The 20,837-nt window shown below is 43.2% G+C and overlaps 2 protein-coding genes across 3 annotated transcripts in view; both read right to left on the bottom strand.

The window, feature by feature from the left end:
- Positions 1-2,728, bottom strand: part of LOC127206360 (calcium-binding mitochondrial carrier protein SCaMC-1) — a 35,437-nt gene extending 32,709 nt beyond the window's left edge. For both annotated transcript variants that reach the window (XM_051165648.1, XM_051165647.1), the window contains exon 1: positions 2,509-2,728. In XM_051165648.1, coding sequence (XP_051021605.1) covers positions 2,509-2,691 — 183 coding nt within the window. In that variant the 5' untranslated portion in view covers positions 2,692-2,728. The remainder of the gene's footprint in view (positions 1-2,508) is intronic.
- An 8,035-nt stretch (positions 2,729-10,763) lies between these two features.
- LOC127206480 (calcium-binding mitochondrial carrier protein SCaMC-1-like) overlaps positions 10,764-20,837 on the bottom strand; it is a 46,237-nt gene continuing 36,163 nt past the window's right edge. Inside the window, exons 6-10 of the mRNA XM_051165755.1 lie at positions 19,538-19,690; positions 15,865-15,972; positions 14,855-15,022; positions 13,930-14,077; positions 10,764-10,939 (exon numbers count right to left, since the gene is read on the bottom strand). Coding sequence (XP_051021712.1) covers positions 10,764-10,939; positions 13,930-14,077; positions 14,855-15,022; positions 15,865-15,972; positions 19,538-19,690 — 753 coding nt within the window. The remainder of the gene's footprint in view (positions 10,940-13,929; positions 14,078-14,854; positions 15,023-15,864; positions 15,973-19,537; positions 19,691-20,837) is intronic.

Here is a 20,837-nt window from a genome sequence, read left to right as displayed (position 1 = left end):
GCAGTAGTGGCACACATGCATGCCTTGGTGGTAACCAACAGCTCTCTAATTGGTAGCTAACTACCCAGTGCTAGTGAAGTCCTGGACACTGAAAGAGACACTGTAGTTAAAAGGCTGTCCTCTGACTGCCACACACGTGCGATGGCTCCCACACATGCGCGCACGCACGCGCGCGCGCGCGCGCGCGCGCACACACACACACACACAAATAATTTTTACTTATTAAAAGTCAGCATACATCCTTTGGTATCACTTGGATCCAGTGAGTGAGGCAGAATCGTCCATCCCAGGAGCTGGCCTTATTGGAGAGCCCAGGGATTAAATAAGGGAGAGCACTGGTGAATTGTAACATGCTAACATGGGAGCAGCATATTGTCAGCGCATCCCTGGAAGGTGGTCTAGGAAGATGCATCACAGAGGAGGTGACAGCCGAAAGAAAATAACTTTCCCTTAATTATAAAAACGGTGTGTACTCATTCAGCTTCCTGAGCTGAATAACTACAAATGTTGTAAAGAAAAAAAGTAGAAAATCTTATATCATGAGGAATAAGCATTACTAACCTTCTATATAAGAATATATTAATGCTGGGAATAGTTGGCCATGCCAGCCATGAATACCAGTAGTGACTACATTTCCAAACAAAGATATATATATGTACATATGTATATATACACACACACACACACACACAAAATACAAAATATACACACTTCTTAGTGATAAACATGAGCTGCCCTGTCCTATATTGTTTACATACAGGTTTTTACATAATTTATTTTATATGTAATAAGCTTTTTAAAAACTATAGACCCTAGCCCTGAGTTGCTGAAGGGGGGGGGGGTGATGCTAGGGGGTGTTTCTGGGGAAGGTGCTACTGTGGATTGTGGGATTGGGAGTCTTGAGGTTTGGCTGTGACTGTTGTTTTTTTTTTTTTTTTTTCCCAGTTCACTCCAGTTTGACTTAGGTGAGGGAAGGACGGAGCCCATGCTGACTTATACCTTGTGGCAGTTCTCCAGCCTCAGCGGCAGAGTTCTGGGGTTCTCCACCCTCAGCAGCAGAGTTCTGGGGTTCTCCAGCCTCAGCGGCAGAGTTCTAGGGTTCTCCAGCCTCAGCGGCAGAGTCCTGGGGTTCTCCAGCCTCAGCGGCAGAGTTCTGGGGTTCTCCAGCCTCAGCGGCAGAGTCCTGAGGTTCCCCAGCCTCAGCGACAGAGTTCTGAGGTTCTCAAGCCTCAGCGGCAGAGTTCTGGGTCTCTCCAACCTCAGCGGCAGAGTCCTGGGGTTGCTGGCATGCACCAGATGCTTTGTCTACCTTATTCGTATTTCCAAAGAACAAAAACTTATTGAGAAATTTAAAGCACACTTAACATGATGCGCGAGTCAAAGAAATCATGTCAGTGATTAGAAACACCTAGACAGAATAATCAAAAACAACCCACAACTTACTTGTGAGATGCAGCCACAGGAGCTGTTAAAGAGATGTTATCACTCAAAAATTAGCAAGGCAGGCCTTTGATTCAAGAAATGGGAGGAAATGTGTCAACCCAGAGCAAGTAGAGCAGACACACTCAGCGAAAGGTTCCCTCAGAAAGTGTATTAAATAGGCAAACCTATGGCCAGAGCGAAGAAGGGGAAAGAACAGAGATTGGGAATGAAAAGGAGACCCTGCATGCAGACACAGAAGTTCTGTAAAGTTATATATAATAATACCTTGGGCAAAATGGATAGCTTCCCCCAAAAAAGTTGTAATTTACTAAGAGGATATAGTAAAGAGGCCTCTATTATTGGCATTGACACTGAACGGCTGAAAGAGGAGTTTTAAATATAGGTACAGAACAGTTGGTGGCCCCCAGCAGTAACTCAAGCACGTTCCTCTTCAGATAGGAAAGTCAGTGTCCTCTCCTATGGCAACGGGCTGGACAAGTTCCAGATCCAGTGTCTCCACCCAGCCAAGGGGCCTGGATGTCAGGGTCACAATTTACATGACTCAGAGAAAGTACAATCACTTTGCAACAGGTCCGCGCTTCAGATCAATGTGTACACTCAGGGCCACTAACTTAGAATGACATAAAAACGGAATGTGGCCTTTCTACCTCAACCAGCAGCTGAGAGCACTGCTGATTTTAACCCGTTTTTAAAACAATAAACTCTAGTTGTTGTAACAAAGCTGTTTCGAGGAGACACAAAGTGTCTCCCTCACAGAACCTGGGACTCACTGAAGTCTGACAGCAGGGCAACCAGGCAAAGTTTGCAAAGGACAGGACAGGTGAAGAACCAAGCAAGAACCAGAGGTGCTCTCAGAAAGAAAATGCTGACAGGTTTAAGTGTGCAACACTAACTTATCTGGAAAAACACCCGCCGCCTTCCAGATCCAACTCTCTGGGGCTCTTCCAGCGGGCTAGCAGGCATAGTTCCGCCTCCTTCTTGCCTGGCCTCAGGCCACCGCCCTCCCAGGACCTGGCTGTGTCCCCGAGGCGCTTGCAGCCGCCCCAGCACCCCGCAGCGACCCACCTCCTCCGCGTCCTGGCCCAGTGGGATGCCCAGGCTCTGCAGTCCCTGCTGCAGCTCTCCGATGTCCACCACGCCGTCCCCATTGCGGTCCAGCGCCCGGAAGAGCGTCTCGTAGCGCGTGGGCCGCTCCGCTTCCTGGCAGGCGGCGGTGGGCAGCACGAAGGCCCGCAGCCAGCGCAACATGGTCCCGGGGAAGTCACCGAGGGCTCGGAGCTGGCGGGGCACGCGATCTGGGTGGTAAGGCCTGACGGGATGGGGCGGTGGCCACAGAGCGTCTGGAGCTTCGTCAGGGGACGAGGCTTCTGGAGCACAGGAATCGAGCTCGGCACTGGGTGTGGCCGCCCAGCTGCTGCCCCTGGCCGAGCTGGCTCAGGCCTGGGCTGGTGGTGGCTGGGCCTGCCTCCAGCCTCCAGAACAATGTGCAGGCAGGTGGGATGGGGTGTTAGGGACCCTGGGAGGCTTTCTACTCTGTCCGCAGGCTCGCAAAGCCACAAACTTCACCGCCAGTAAATGAAAGCTTGAAGATCAGCAGTAGTTTGGCGGGCAGTTTGCTCAACCTCAAAGACTTGGAGAACTGCTGTGGGTACCTGGGATAGCGAGTCAAAGAAGGAAAGGCTCTAGGGCCAAAAGTAGCAGAGGGGGACCAGCTAGGGACCTTTTTCAGAAAAGACCATTGGTCACCCAGGAGGCCTTGGAGAAAGGAGGGGAGAGTGAGCACAGTGGGTACCTTCCCACAGCACAGAGAGAAACTTCAGCTCCTTCCCCTCAAGGCATTCTGGTCCTGAGGTTTGCCATTTATAGTTCAGGTGAGCCATTTCTGGAATAACGGGAGAAATACTGCATCTACAGAGAGAGGATCCGAGACCCGATCCGTCAGCTGTATGATTCCAAAGACTGGACATAGCTTCCCCGGGTAGCCTTTCACCAGTAAGATGAGACTATGAACAGCTGCCTTGCCATCAAGTGGGATGTCCTTCTCTGGAATATTCTCTGTTCAGCCACTGCTGCTTCACACAAACTGTGTTTATATCCTGTTGTTTTCGTGTATTTAAAACAGAATCTAAAACCACTTGTTTCTTCAAAAGCCACGGGCTGGGACCTTGAATCCACCTCCTTCCCTACCATTCTATACATTTAGAGCATACTGTGTATAGATCTGTAGATAAGGACTGCCTGCAATTTAAAAAAAAAGTCTTGAAACCAGTTTCTGTGCTTCCATTGCTTCCACGTTGTAGTCTTAGGAATTAGCCCTTCCTCAGGAAAAGCTCTCAGACATCATTTAGTCCTTGTTATCTCTCCCGGAAATGGCTTCTAAGGCCCTCTGCTGATCTTGAAAGAGGACGCTTGCCAAACCCACAAACAACTGAAAGGTGCCTCAGTGGACCAGCTCCTGAACCACCTGTGCTGTGTGCATACGAAGATGCCTCTCAGGCACTGAAAAGTAATCACATGGTAGGACATTCTGGAAAGAGCAAAGCTATACAGAGACAGACCAGGAGCTTCAAGAAGTAGGAGGATTGTTTTGTTTTGTTTTGGGTGGTTGCTAATACTAGAGGGCAAAGGGCAACGTAGGGGTGGGGTGATGGAACTGTCCTAGATCTTGATTATGACGGTGGTTACACATGTGTGCTCATCATAAATTCACATGGGTTAATTTTTGTTTTGTGTAAAGGCTCTCAATAAAGCAGACCTTAAAATCATCTTAAACATGAGCCAAGTGCAATAAAGAATTCTTAAACAAGTACTGTGAAGATCAAATATAAGTCTGTGGAGTATTTTAACTGTAAATGTTGCTATCAGCCTGCCAAGTCAGTGCTGAGAACCTCTCGGGAAGAAAGAGCAGCTCTGCCCAGTCCTCCTGCATAGGAATCACGCTGAAGCTGGACCCATGGAAATGTGTGCCATGAGGCAAGTGAGACTCTGGGATGACTCAAGCGTCTATCAGCTTTTTGTCTGGTGAATCTAATAAAAGCCTAGGGCTATCTTCTAATCATCTGGGAATTCCGTTTCACTGTTTTACAAAAAGAAATGTTCAGTGGGTTGAGAAACAGTATAGATTGCTATAGCTTGGATCTGGCTGCCGCAGAATGGCCCACATGTTAAAGCTTTGATCTTCAGCTTAGCACTATGGAAAAGGGTAGAGACTTTTAGAGGTGGGGCCCTTCTGTGAGGCCTGCAGGCCCCTGGGGGAGAACTGTCCAATGGGACCTGTAGAACCCTAGTCTCTGTTTCTTGCATCCCAGCCATGAGGTGAGAGGTTTGATTAGCACCCCCAGCAGTGGCCTACAAGCAGTGAGGCCATATCATCATGGACTGGAACCTCTGAGACCTCAGGCCCGGGTTCCCTTTCTCTGCTTATAAACTGGTTATCATCTCTAGTATTTGCTATGATGATGAAGGATGACTAGCACACAGATCACAGTCAGAGCAGACTTCTGCACAGGAGGAGAAAATGTTCAGGGATCTCAGACATTGCCATGAAGGGGCTTCCCTTCCCGTGTCCATTGGTAAGGCCCACAGGCCAGGGGCTCCCACAAAGGCACACACACACACACACACACACACACACACACACACACACACACACCTGGGCTCATACGTGGTTTTGCTTGATTCATTTCTGTGATCAGGGGGAAAAAAAAGTCTAGCATTCAGCCAAGTTTGCTTTAAAAGACTCCTGGCCTTCCAATGAATGACCTTTATTCCCATGGCAACAGCAGACTTTCATGTCCTCATCGATTCTGGCCCTTTAAGACTTCAGCACCTACTTTGGATCCCTTGGAGTGGTAGAGGATCTGCCTGAATAGCCATGCCAGAGTCTCACGGTTTGAGCAGAGGACATGTTTACCCTTTTTATTAACAGCGGCTAATTGCCCTGTGCTAATTAGGACAAGTCATCAGGCTCTGCACAAGGATCACTTCCGTTCCAAACTCCTCACCATTAATGCTCTCTCAAATCTGATGATCACTAAGCCATGTAGAGAACGGCTTCACTGTAAAACTGTGTGCATCACAGCAAAGATGATTTTATCATGCAGTAAAACAAGAGCTTGGATGTCCTGGCAGGGTAGTAGGAAATAATAGTTTTAAGTTTAGCCTCATTCATATCACATTAAGCTAATTGGAAATTCTATCATATTCCCTAAGTCATTAAGGAGTCGGAATCCCAGGTTAAAAGGGTGTACCCTGTCTCTTTCCCAGACTATCTACCAACCCATCCCATCCCCAAAATAAATGCAAATGATTCTCAATTGTAAAAACATAGCACTAAATTACTGAAATCACCATCGTTACTACATCATGTGAATACTTCACATTTTAAAACAATTGTACTTGTTTTAAATATCAGAGTTATAATTGGCTTTACAATCATGCCTCAGCATTTTTTAAATTTAAAAATCTGTGTTAAGACTTCAGTGTTTCCACCCACACACCTACACATATGTATGTCAACGGAGAGTGGATTCTGTGTGTATTAAATTATTCTTGAAGCACATGACATCAGGAGGGAAAAGTGGTGAGGATATAAAAGAGAAATCAGAGAAGAGGGAATGGGGCTGGATTTGTTCAGAAACACACTATATGTGTGTGATATTAAAATGTTTTTAAACTAAGAAGTAAAATAAAATATGCATATTGGTTTTGCATCCCTAGTACCTATCATAATCATTTCAACTTCGCAGTAAAAATTAATGTTCAAATAAAGAGATGAGCATCCACATTGGTGGGAAGGTGGGTGGATGCGGGAAATGATGGACAGAGAGGCAGCGCCTGCTCTCAGGCAAACCTCAGAGGAATCAGTGCAATGGCTCCATATCAAAAAAATGTCCTGAAAACTATGTATTCACAGTAAATAATTTGACTCTTGTTAATAATAGTAATCATAGACAATTGATCAATAATGTATATTTCTGTTTATATATAAAACATCAGGAGCCCCTCTTCCTCTACACTTCCTCTCTCCAGCTCTAACCCTTCATGCTTCCTTCTTTACTTCCTCCCTCTTTCCTCCCCCCTCTTCTTTTTTCTTTCCTGTCTCCCTTATAAATTAAAAGCCACCCGGCAGGTCTGAGTGGGCCAAGCTGTGTGGCAGGTGGTTGAGCAGGGTGCCTGCCTGGCTGGCCCGAGTGGGTAGCTCCAAAACCAATGCCCGACCTGAGCGCAATCCTGAGGAAACAGCAGGTAAGCCAAAACAGAATACTGCAGTCTGTAATTTTCAGACGCGTAAGGATAAAGAAGAGTCGAGGGATGGCTGAAACAATGTTCTTGGTGAAGCAGACGGAAGTGACAAGTTTAGCCTGTGGCCTCCAAGGATGTGGTCTGGAGAGAAGGCAGTTGGGCTGGAATTTGTGAGTAAACATACATGAGCTGCTTCTTTTCTGTCTGCCTAGGCTAGCATAGTTTGCAAATTAGCTTTTGAAGTGAACAAAGCCCCAATATTCCTTAGGGGAAAAAAAAAAGAAACAAACAACAACAAAAACATTCCCCTCCTTCAGATGGGCTGACCTGTGACCCATTTTCCTTCACAGGAGCAAACTAAGTGAAACCAGCTCCTTGTGGCCAGAACAAAAACAACCCATAGTTCATGTAATGCCTTGATGAGGTCAGCAGTGTAGTAAAAGCCATCCAGCCGCTAACAGAAGGAAGAAACTCCGTCACTGGTGCTCAGTTTGATGGCCAGGAATGAGGTTACAGCAGAGAACTCACCTGCCTGCGCTCTCTCTCTCTCTCTCTCATCCACAGTCTCCTGTGATGTTGCTGGCATCAGAGATGAGGGAATGGAATGTGTCTAGGAAGCTAGCGTGAAGAGGTGAGTGGGTGAAGGCAGAGGTTGCTCTACACACGCCAGAAGTCTATTAGGGTAAAGAAAATGTCTCGCTGAGGGCGTATCACGTGACCATCCTTCACCTAATATCATCACAGGTGAGATTAATTCAGCATTGGTTTCTTCACGAATCTTCTATCACCCATGAAGGATAAACTAAACTTCCCAAATACATTTCTTTATTTTATGTTGGAAATATTTCACACAAGGATTGAAAGCAAGACATGATGCACACAATAGACACATGATAATTGATATTTTCTTACCTACAGAACACACACACACACACATATGTGTGTGTGTGTGTGTGTGTGTGTATTCTACTGAAAAGTTCACACAGTTTTCAAATTTGGCAATTATAAATCATTCTCTTTAAGATACCTACATATGACAAAGCTTGGCTGCTTTTCTCTTTACAAACACAGAAACACCACCAAGTGTATAGGAGGTGGCATTCTTAACTCTGCTTATGTGGTACGCTGCAACCATGACCTTCATCAGTTTTGTTTAATAGCCTAGATGATAGAAGTAACCTCAGGCTGGAGGAGAGCAAAACTCTCAGCTGGAGTTTTATTACAGCACAGGATAGTGATAAATAGTAAGCCACTGAAGGTGGAGCTCCTAGGAAAGTTCATCGCTTTAGATGGCAAATTAATTACACATTATGTTATAATGCAATACAGGATTAGGGGTGGGGAGAGCTGTGACGCTGCCTCAATCAGTAGTGTTTGCCCTGTAAGTAAGAAGACCTGAGTTCAATCCCCCAGCACCCACATCTTAAAAAAAAATAAAAACGGACATGGCAGGGCACATCTATAATCCCAGTGCTGTAAAGGCTAAGACAGGGGCTGCTCCCAACCAATCTCGCCTGAATAGGCAAGCTCCAAGTTTCTGAGAGACCCTGTCTCAAAAAATAAAGTTGAGGGTCACGGAGAGGGCTCAGCAAGTAAAGATGCCCCGTGTTGATCCTGTTGACCTGAGTTTGACCTTTGGGACCCACAGGGTGGGAAGACAGAACCGACCCCCCGCCCCCCAGTGAACTCTGACCTCCATACACATGACTTGGTACACACACACACACACACACACACACACACACACACACACACACACACCAAAATCTAATAAAATGTAAATAAGGAGACATTAAGGAAGATACCTAATGTCAACCTCTGGCCTCCACATGCACACCCACTCATGTGAACACTCACAGGAACACAGAAGGTGGGAGGGAAACTACAATAGCATTAATTATTTTCTATAAACTACTTCCCTGGGTCATCTTAGAGCTAGGTACTATATTGTAATAATATTCAATGTTCTAAGAAGAAAGGGCTATAACTGGGGTTGAAAAAAGACCGCTAACAAGGGGTGGCATAACAAACCCTTGACCTCGACCAAATAGAAATGTAAACAGATGTTCCTTCCCGCGCACGTGGCTCATTCACCTATGGAACAGTCACTGAATGCCTGACACGCACCACCCAAAGACCTCCAAAGAGGAGATAACAACAACAAAAAAAGGAAACTCCTGTATCCATGGAGCACATCTTCTAGTCCAGGGAGACAAAAAACAAAAATCGTTTCTATAAGAAATTTGGGGTAGGGGCTAGAGATGTGACTTGGGCTGCTCTTCTGGAGGACCTGGGTTTGCTACCCAGCACCCACATGGCGGTTCCCAGCCATCTGTAACCTCAGATGCCACCGCCTCCCCCTCACTGGCAGCCACAGCTCCACCTGCCCCCATGAGCCTAATCACTCAGGGCACCTCACAAGGTGAACATACGGTGTTTAGCCTTTGGAACTAATTGTTTTCACTTAGCGTAATATCTTCCAGGTGCATCCATATTGTAATATGTATCTGGATCTTCTTTCAAAGGAGAAATAGCATTCTACTGCATATGCCACAGTTTATCCACCTGTAGATGGGCTTTCGGGCGGCTTGCACATTTGGGTGACTGCAAGCCATGCTGCTATGAGCAAAGATGAGCACGTGGCTCCTGGAGACCCTGCTTTGAATTGTTTTTGAAACAGTATAATCTTCTGGATCATACAATCACTCTGCTTTTCATTTTATGAGCTCCACCGAGGAACTGTTCTCCACCGTGGCTGCTCTGTGCTCCAGCTACAATGCACAGGGTTCCAGTTTCTCCACATCCTCACCAGCACTTGCTGTTTTCCAGGGTTTTCTTACTAAGAGCCATCACAATGGCACAAAATGAGATTTCATTTAAGTTTTAATTTGCTTTCCTTGTGGTAAGGAATGTCAATGCAGCTTTCCTGTGATTATCTGTGCCATTTGTATATTCTCTTCAAAGAACTGTCTATCCAAGTCCTTTGTTTACTTTCTAACCAGAGTTTGCTGTTGAATGTGACAAAAGAGCACAGTATAATGTATGAAAATGACACAGTGTAACTGCTCATTTTGTACAACTGATAATGACTATTAACAGAGCCCTGACAATAGTTAGCGTATTGTAACAGTGAACGCATGATCGCTCAGTCAATTTCATGACTCCTGACGCTCCCATTCACACTGCAAATAAAAAGCAATGACTCACAAGAGGCACTTCTGAGATACTTGGCTCTGAGTCACACACTTAGGTCTCCCCTCCCCCCAGGAGGAGACAGCTGCCTCACCTCCAGTCCCAGCAACTAGTTTCAATCAGATTACCTGAGAGGGCTGAAATGAGTAGCTACTCTTGAGGATACAGACTGAAACAATTAAGAAATGTTAGCCAACCTTTCTCACAGTGGCAGGAAAGAGAAGCTGCTGCCCTGAGCAAATCATTCCAGAGTTTGTGGAAAATGTGTTTACAGGAAGTCCCCCAGGCAAGGCAAGGGAGGCAGCTCCTGTCTGCAAAGAGGCCTAGAAAGATCAGGGTGAAGGAGATCAGATGTGCAGAACTGAAGGAGACACAGGATTAGAAGGGGAAATGCATGGCAAACCAACCACCTTACCCGATCCATAATACTCTAGAATTATGAAGTGGGTTACCTATTTTGCTGAGGAGATTAACTATAACATCAAAGTGAAAGGCAATGATTTTTGCTTTGCTGTGTAAAACATTTTCAAGCCTAACTTAAAAAGAGAAGTTCTAACAAAAACTCCTGCATAGCTTACCAAATATTTTCTAATGTCATTGTATGATATATTAACATCCAATCAAAACCTAGTTTTAAGATTAAGGACAAGAAAACAAAATGTAAAATAAAAAAAAACCTGTGGATAATAAAGGGTTTGAAATTATTAAATAACTTTATCGATACTATTGTTGAATTTTTATATTTTATAATAAACAAAGGCAAAGTAATTTTACAATTAGTTGACATTTCTTTCTCTTTAGGAAAAAGTAGGATCATCTTACAAGCCAGGTATTATCTTATACCTTAGTGGTTATGACAAGGATGGCAGTTTGATATTCCACTTCTAGGTTAATCCAAAAAGCACTTTCATTTGTTCGTGAGCCACACAGCCAACGCCCACTGCAGGAAGCAGCTTGATGATACTAGGGGTGAGACCCCTGAAAAATGCCCTCTTTCCTTCTTTAGTGTATATTTCCTGAATGAGCCGCATCATAGGTATTCTTTCATTTTCCAGCATGGCTATAAAATTTTAAAAAACAGTGTAACTCAGTATTTAATATTTACATATTCATCTAGTCCAAAGATAATGAGAAGTTATAGAAACTGAAATCATTTCACACGTTACTCCTAATAGGATGATCTTATGGTGTTCAATTAGGGCAGTGTCCACATTCCACTCCCTGGTCCCATAGGCTTGTAGCCATATCACAATGCAAAAGTCATTTAGTACAACTTCAAAAGTCCCCATAAGTCTATAACAGTCTCAAGCTTGTTGAAAAGTCCAAAGTTCAAAGTCTCTTCAGAGACTCATGCAATCTCTCAACTGCAATCCCTTATAAAATCAAAATAAAAAAGCATCACGTACTTCCAATGTATAATGGCACAGGATATACATAACAATTCCAAAAGCGAGCAGAGTGAGGAAATACTGGACCAAAGCAAGACTGAAAACCAGCTGGGCCAACTCCAAACACTGCATGTCCATGTCTGAAGTCCAAATGCTCCTCAGATCTCCAACTCCTTCCATCTTTATTAACTTCAACACACATTTTCTCCTCCTCCTGTTAGCAGCTTTCATTGGCAGGTATCCCACAACTCTGGCATCTAATATTTTGGGGTCTCCAACGCAGCCCAGGCTTTCCTTTTATAGCTCCACACAATGGCCTCTCTGGGCCTTCATACAGGGGCAGCCTTGGTATAGCCCCAACCTCAGTGGCTTTCATTGGTCATAAAGAGAGATTTTATAACCCATTTTTTATATTCTTGACTCTAAAGCCAGAACCATGTGGCTGAAACTACCAAGTCCTGCTGCTTGCTGGGGCTGCAACATGGCCCCACGCTCACTTTCATCTTCACCAGCTTTCTGTTTTCCATAGTTTCCTTCACTGCCTAAACTTGGCTGCCCTGAAACTCCATCTATAGATCAGGCTGGTCCCAAACTCAAGAGATCTGCCTGTCTCTGCCTCCAGTGTCCTGGGATTAAAGGTGTGCAACACCACATCTGGCTCTAAGCTTTTCTTTAAGCCTTTTTCACAGTTGAAAGCTTAAGTAGGTGAGATCTTGCTTTGATGTCACCACGCCCTTTACTCCAGCAGACATCAGCACTTCCTTTCACCTGTTTATCTCCTTGAACACAGGACTTAACTCCATTCTGCTTCCTGGTGCCCGTTTTCTCCTCAAAGTGTAAATTTTTGTAACTTTTCCCTGCTCAGCCTGCTCCTTTTCGTTACAGATCTGCATAAGCATGGCCACCAATAGCCACATGACAGAGTCCACACTAGGCTATTTTGAATTATCCCTCTGCAACTGCAATTAATGCAAAGCTCTTCACTTTAGCCTCAGGCAGATTTTTTTTTTGGACAATGGCAGAAAACAGCCACATTATTCACCAAAGTACCACAACAGTCTCTAGGTCACATACTAACATTCTTCTCCTCTAAAACCTTTTGAGTTAGGCTCCCACAGTTCAAATCAACATCAACACAACTGTCTTCCATGCTCCTACTAGCATGTGGCCCATTAAGGCCCACTTAAAAGTATTCAACTGCTTTTCTAATCCAAAGCCCCAAAGTGCACATTCCTCCAAACAAAAGCATGGTCAGGCCAATCACAGCAATACCCCACTCCTGATACCAACTTCTGTCTTAGTTAGGGTTTCTACTGCTGTGAGATGCCATGACCATAGCAACTCTTACAAAGGAAAACATTTAACTGGGGCTGGCTTACAGTTCAGAGGTTTAGTCCATTGTGCTCATGGTAGGAAGCATGGTAGATGCAGGCAGGCATGGTGCTGGAGAGGGAGCTGAAAGCTCTACATCTGAATCCACAGGCAGCAGGAAGAGACAGTGACACGCTGCCTCCAACAAAGCCATGCCTCCTAACAGTGCCATTCCCTATGGGCCTATGAAGGCCATTTTATTCAAACCACCACAAGTAGTGACTATGCATGTGGCTACTTAAATTTAATAAAATTTCCATTCTTCGGTCATATTAGTACCTTTCAAATGCCTGACAGCCACATATACTGGGTAGCTCCTACACCAGGCAGTACAGATATAAATGATTCCCATCACTGCAGAAAGTTGCCTTGAACAACAAGTAAGTCTTTCATGAGACACTTCACGGAGGCATTTGGAAGTGAGGCTGAAGGGCAGTTTAATAGAAGGCATGAGTGCTACTGGGTAAAGAAAGTCTCCATCCCAAGTGTGATATAAATCGGACCCAAAGCCTAACTGAGAGAACGAGAAAAAGTAGAAGCATATTAACTTACTCAGGATTGTAGCATTGTGTTACATTTTTCCTCTTTGAGAAGTGATTTTTTAAAATACTGAAATCTAAATCTCTAACATTTCACCAAGAAAAGCAAAACACATACTGTTTACTATCTCCTCCCTGAGCAAACTGAATTTCATTGAGTCCCGAAGATGCTCACAACAGGAACAGCAAAACCAGGAGTGATGTGTCTCTGTGGATTAGCTTTTGGTTTAAAGAAAACAAATCTTTTCTATTGTTCTGCATGGTACTTCCTAATTAAGATCTCTGTAAAGAGGGTTCCAGACAGACCTTTGGAGGAAAAAGAAAACTGAAACTTATAAAAAGTTCCAAGAGAGATGGCTCAGTGGTTAAGAGCACTTGCTGCTTGTCCAGAGGACCCAGGTTCAGTTCCCAGCACCCATACGGAGGCACATGACCATCTATGACTCCAGTTCCTGGGGATCTAATGCCCTCTTCTGGCCTCTTCAGGCACTGCATGTATGCAGTATATGTAGATACATGCAAGCAACATACTTATACATATGAAATACAATAAATAAGTCTTGAAAATAATAATAATAAATTCAGATCTAGTCCTTTATATTGGTTAGCTTTTCCTTTGTTTATCAGTTCTATTGGTTTGCTGCCTTTAAAAATATCAGTTCCTACTTATTTAAAACATATTTCTTACCTTAGTGATGACTTCACCAAACTAAAATTAAAAAAAAAAAATAAAAATAATAATAAAAACTCACCTGCCTGCATGCGAGTTCTAAGAACATTCAGGGGAAAACTGGCTAATTGGCCACAAATGTGAGACAGTGTACCACAGCCCAGCACAATCGCCATCCCGGGGTTCACGGAGTTTCCTGCGTAGTGTTCTAGCCAGTAATTCTTCAGAAGCTGGTAGAGAAGAAAGGACCTTTGGTCTTGCAGCTCTAAGTAAAATAAAGTGTAGCACCTGAGAGCTCCGCAGTCTGTGTTTGCATGTCTATGATTCTTATGTGGCTTTTGCCTAGCTCTGCTTTTTTGTTTTCCTTTTATTGTTTTGACTTTAAAGACCAGAGCAAAACCTCTGGATAGTCTCACAGAAATTAACACCAACACCATTTTTATGCCAACATTAAACCTGTCCTGAGACCGATAAATGGGCAAGCCCGTGAAACGCCCGTGCTCTGGTCTGTTGCATTGCACCATCAGGCTTTTCCTTCCATGCTGGTTTTCATCCCTAGCCCACGTTTATCCCTTCCCGAGATTCTAACCTTCACAGCCACATGAGAATAGTTCTGCTTTCTCAATCTTACCTGTGCATCAGATTCTACTGGGTAGTAAGGAAATCTGAATCCTAGGCCCTTCCTGGGACAACTAAATTAGGACACCTCAGGATGTGGCCAAGGAGTGGATTCTTTTAAAAATCCACAAGCAGGTGCATCTGATGCACACCCAGGGCTGAGAACCACTGCCTCATCAGAAGTTATGTCTAGAACCATCACTGCCAAGAAGCGAGTTACAAAAGAATTACTAGATTACCAGATGTCTAAGAGAAAGACAAATAAAAATACTGTTTCAGTCCTGATCAGAAGCTATTTCATGCAAAGCCATATCTATATTTCAGAATAAAAATCTTGTGTCCCATTTTCGAATATAACACGTGACGTCATACTTTGAGAATGAGCTCACCTCGAAGATGGCAAGGTCTAAGCCTGCATATGGTATGATGCCCATCAGGTTGGGAACGTAGCCTTTGCAGAAGGCCTGAATACCCTCTGTCCGCAGAAGCTTCCTGCTACAATCAATAATCCCAGAATACTCTCCAGTATTAGCTAAAATCAGCCTGGTCTTTATCACCTAGGTGTGAAAGAGTGTACTAAAGATGTATTAATTAGATTCACCTAACTCATGTAGCAATCTAGCAAGGTCTGTTTTACCATGTTTACAAATTATAGCATCCCTAGTGGCTTATGCCTCTAGTCTCAACACTCGCAAGACCAGGGCAAGGGGACTGCCATAAGCCCGATGCCAGCCCGGATGAACAGTGAGCTACAGAATGAGATACTATCTCAAAAAAGCAAACACAAAAATCAACAATAAAACACCCAAAAACAAACAAAAATAGTCTAAAATTAAATGTCTAGCTCCTAAAACTTCCTTTCCATTGTTCAACCTGTTATTTTCACCTAAAATGCCTTTATAATCCTCATGTTCAAAGCCTGCGCCACGATCATGCACACATTCTAGTCATGTCTTTTATTGAATTCTTAACTAGAAATAAATACATTCTCTCCCCTTTGAGTTTCTATAGTGCTATATAGTGAGCTATCTTCTAGGCCACTAGCTTTTTTCAATTTTGGATCATCAATACTGCTGTAGCTGTTTCATTTTCCCTTCTTAGGCTATCAAATACGTGATCAAAACCCCATCTGACTCTTCCTTGGATCCTACATGACACCTAGCAAAGTACCTTCAACCTAGCATCCATACAATCCACATTTGCCTAACGAGTGGCTAAATAAATGAATGTATTTTCTTTGTCTGTAGACAATACCATTTATCTTAGCAACAAAGGCTATTGAGGCTGACACTTCATACAAGATTCAAATCTTTCAAAGTTATAATGAACTGGAAATCACTTCTGATTGTTAGTTGCACTAATAGCGTGATATTACTGAAAATGCTGTAACAAGACATACCTCCATGGGGTAAATAAAGGTTTGGGAAGTTGCACCAGCCATGGAACCAGCTATGAATCTTTGAAGAACTCCTAAATTAGCATCGCCAAAGCTAAGAAATTTCTTATACTGTATAAATAAAAATATTAAAATATACAGTATTACTGAAGCATATTTCTTTCAAGCTTTATAACGTTAACTAATAGTATAAACCCTATTAAAATATATAGCAGGTGCTGAACATTAGCATACTCTAACACAATACTAAATTTTAGTTTCTATGTAATAGATAAGCTAAAGCTCTCTATTCAGCTTTTTCTTCTATTTTTTTCCCTGTGGAATAATTCAATAGCAGTGTTAAATTGCTTAAGTCTATTCATGAAAGTGTTACATCATAGGGAGCATGCAAATAACATACATAAGGGTTGTGGTTGTATTTGTATCCTTTTAGCACACTGCTTTACACATGAACAGCAGTGTGTTTGCTGACTAGATAATTACAAACTTAACATGACAGGCTCTTTTGTCACATGGAGTATAGTAAGGAAGCTATACTTGTAGGTCTGTTTTAAACTGTTTGTCCAGGAAAAGCTGCTACTTTAGAATAGGGTGTACAGGCTCCTTTCCAGAACACTGCCTGGCCATTACTGAATGCCAGTGCTGCTGGAAACAGCCTAAGTGTCCCTCAGTAGAAGAATGGACTAAGAAACTGTGGTACATTTACACTATGGAATACTACTCAGCTATTAAAAACGAGGAATTCCCGAAATTTGTGGACAAATGGATTGATCTAGAAATTATCATACTGAGTGAGTTCACCCAGAAGCAAAAAGAGACAAATGGTATATACTCACTTATATCAAAACACTAGTCCAAGGGATACGTACCATGAAAATCTTTACTTATCGAGAAAGTAGGTCAGAGGAGAGGATATCCTATTGAGACTTTAGGCGAGAGTAGCATGGAAGAATGGGGAAATAATAGGACCCGTAGGGTCCTGAAAACCTACAAGAAGAACTTTATGACAGGCAGATCTGGATCCTGGGGTCCTCCTCAAACTAAGGCACCAGCCAAGGAGAATATAGGCAGTAAGCGTCGAACCCCTACCAAGACCTAGCCAACAAACAGCATATTCTCCACCATTGAGTAGAGAGTGAGATCTGACTCTCACACGAACTCTGGTGCCCCTTTTCTGACCAGGTCCCCTGGATGGGGAGACCTGGTGGCACTCAGAGGAAGGATAGCAAGTTACCAAGAAAAGACTTGATATTCTAAGAGCATATATAGGGGGAGGAGGTCTCCCTCAATCACAGACATAGGGGAGGGGAGAAGGGGAGAAGTGGGAGGGAGGGAAGAATGGGAGGAAACAGGGGAAGGGCTAACAATTGAGATGTAATATGAATAAATTAATAAAATTAATTAAAAAAAATAAAACAGACCTACAGGGAAAGACAAAACCGGACTGAGAATAACTGCTAGTTGTGCCCTAATATACATTCTCTCCTTTGTCCGAAGAAATAAGTTCATTTGCAGCTACTTGTCCCACAACTAAAACTACATTCCTCAATTCCTTTCCAGCTACAGCTGTTCACTCCTCTAAGTTTAGGCTAATGGTATGAAAGCATCACTGCTCCGCGTCACTTCTGCAAAGTGTTCTGGATGGGAAGAAGGCTATATCCATCTTTGGTGCCTTCCCTAAATATTGCCTGGAAATCAGGTATGATTGCTGGAACTCTATCTCTGACTGAGGACAATGGAGACTACAACACAGATGACAGATAGTGAGCTGGAAGGGACTGTATTTCTTTTTGCCTACAGGGCATCTCTGCACTGTCCCTAAACTGCCTTTCCTCGGATTTCCATCCATGTGTGAGAGAGTGGTGAACTTCTCTGTAAAGTTGTGAGAGGGCTCTTGTCACATCCTCCTGAGCCACCTCTAATTTACATTAAGTGGTAAGAAGCAACCAGCAGACTCGAGCAGGAAAAGGAAATGCTAAAGTGAGTTTCTTCTTGGGGAAGGAAGTCCAAGATATGGATTCTGGAAAGAATTTCCATAAAAAGGAGAAAAAAACGTAAGAGAAAATATGAACAAAGTTGAAACAGGAAAAGTGCAATTTGTTAAGACATATAGTTAAAAGACTCTGTGAAAGCAGTATGTGGTCAAGTAGTCAAATGTAAGTGCCCAGAACACGCTGAATGGGGAGAAACTATAGCAGGCTCTTTGGGAAAAGGAGTTCACACACAGTCCAGAAATGTAAAAGGCGGTCTCACTGCAACTCACTTGACCTAGCCTTGTGCAACCCCTGTCGCCCAACAAAGTTCTCTGCTGTGAATCAAGAGAAGTGAGCCTCTGAGAACCTGGAGGTTAAGGGGGCAGGGGAGTTGGGGGGGAGGCAGGGCTTCTAAACAGCAAGAAAACAAGCACAACGGGGCAGGAACAGCTTCGTTTTTCCCACCCTCTGTGGCATTCTCTTCATTCTTGTTGACCCTACAAGGCAATGTGTCCCAGGATAGGCCAGCAGGAAGCAGGGTGGGAAAGTGTGAAGCAGGCTACTGTTTGTCACTCATCAAAAGTTGCACAGAATAGGGAAAGGATACCCGTCCCAGCTCACCAGGGCTGCACACTAGAAATCTACAAAGCTGTGGTTAGTAACAACAGTGTGTTACCTGGGGTGTTCTCTGTGTCATGGTATACCCCCTTAAGTAGTGAGGGTGGCATGCTTATGACAGAGTCCAGAACATTTGGCCTGCCGTTTTTATACATTTGCAACATAGTATTTCTGTCTCTTAAATTGGTATTTTCATTTAGATGAACCATCCCTGAATTTTTCAACATGGACTTTTGACAGGATGTGAATCTGGAAGGGCAGAGTGGATATCTGTCTTATTTTCTCCTCTATCCCCAGACTACAGTATAAGGCCTCACTCACGTATAGGCACATTAACAAACACTGAAATAAATGAAAGTGACAAAACTCAAAAGATATCATACCTAAGATCTCATGGGTCTACCTGTTGCCTGACACAACTCTATATTCATGGCTACTAACTTCACCTGGTCTTTGCTACCAACAATCATGTTCCAGGTCCTTGCTCTATCTGCACTGTGACTCTCTGGGATTATTTCATATTTTCTCCTCTTTCCTCAAGGCTCCAACATGTTCTTACTTCCCATTTTTTACCAAAAACTCATTCTTAGACTCTTATGAAACCCAAATGAACTGCAGTATTTGAAAGCTGATGTTTCATCTCAAAGAAAATTATTTAAGCAAAAATAAAATCCTAAATCAGACTGAAAAACTTTGAGATTCAGTACACATTTCCCAACTTTGTCTCTACTAAATAAAAAGCTTAATTATTGACTCATTAACAAATGAATTGAAACCTCTGGAAAAAAATTCAAACGGTTCTAAGAAAAAGCAATTGTGAGCTGTCTTATGAACACCTCTTACGCTGTGACAGTTAGCTTGAAAAACAATAGTCATAGATCTGCCATGATAATGCAATAGAACCCAGAGAATAACTCTTACAGAAATAAGGACTCTCAGAAGGAAGCAAATAAAAGTAAAACCAGTAATACTTACATTGGCAATGTTGGTTATATACACTATGTTCTCATTCACAAAAGTCTAAACTTTTAAAACTTAAACTTAAAACATGACTAGTTAAAGTCCCATAGTCAATCACACTTTACCTGTTCATAAGCCCCGATCTTGAGTGCTGTCTCTGGTGCAATCTTAAAAACGTTTGCACCGTTTCCTCGCCAAAGAGAAAAAATTCCTCCTTCTTTTACCATCTGCTTGAACTCGTTAACCAAACTCATTTTACTCATGTTTGAACTACGGGCCTAAAAATAAACAACAAACGTGCTTATCAATTTATTTTGGTGGTAACATAAAAATCATTTCGCTGTTGGTGAAATAATTATATCTAAATGCTCCATAACTTTCAACAGCAGTTTAATTTTCCTTCAGTCATATAAAAGCAATGTTAGTATTTTTCTTGTCCCCAATGACACATAAAAATCATAGTGGTCTTCCCTCTACCCGTTGTTTTGAGTCCCATGTTTCAAATAAAGTAAAATTACAGAAATAAACACTTCTTGTGCCTTAAAGCGCATGCTGGTCAGCGCAGATGATGAAATCACCCACAGCCGAACTCTGCCTGGCCTTCCAGGGTCATGAGCCATCTCTGTGCAGCGTATCCACATGGTATAGTTTACATACCCAATAACCAGTTGGAGCTCTCAGTTAACAGAACTACTACTACACTGTCGCCATAGTGCCCATGTATCCCTTCTTCTACTACTTTAAGGTCCCCAAGGCCAGCCGTACTGATGTTTGCAGCGTGCGTAGTCCAGAGACATATAAAGGACTTCCTTAAATGAGAGGATGAAAGTCATGTAACTTGTTCTAGAGTATACTATTATGATGGCTCTACGTTAGTGTTAGTGTTGGTAATCTCTTATTGTGCTTAATTCATACACTAAACTTTATTGCGTGTGTTTGTATGTACAGAATAAGATACACTATTCTAGGGTTTAGAACTAGCTACAGTATAAGGTACCCAAGGGAAAATTTCCTCCAGAGAAGGCTACTATAATCTAAAACATCAAAGAAAAATAAAGACAACTTAAGGAAGACAGAACTAATTCAATTATCAGAGACCCTCAGCGTAAGCAAAGTGTGTCGTTGCTACCAAAAACACCCCAAGAATATTAAAGATCACAATGAACTATGCGTTGAAAGCAGAACTGGATGAAAATACAGCCAACTGCCAGCCGTGACTACACGGGGGCCTCGCGGTGTTATGGGTTGAACTGTAGCTCTCAAAATCGATATCCTGAAGCTGTGCCCTCGGGGTGTGGTCTTATCCGCATGGTGTCTTCGCAGATCAGCTTGAAGTGAGGACAGCCTTATCCAAGTCAAGGAGAGCTGTCCGGAGCAGACCCCCTCAGCACCCTGGGGCAGCCAGCCCTGCTGACAACATGACTG

The sequence above is a fragment of the Acomys russatus genome, chromosome 23 (assembly GCF_903995435.1).
Source record: "Acomys russatus chromosome 23, mAcoRus1.1, whole genome shotgun sequence".
Lineage (NCBI taxonomy): Eukaryota > Metazoa > Chordata > Mammalia > Rodentia > Muridae > Acomys > Acomys russatus.
This window is presented reverse-complemented; position numbering and strand designations above follow the sequence as displayed.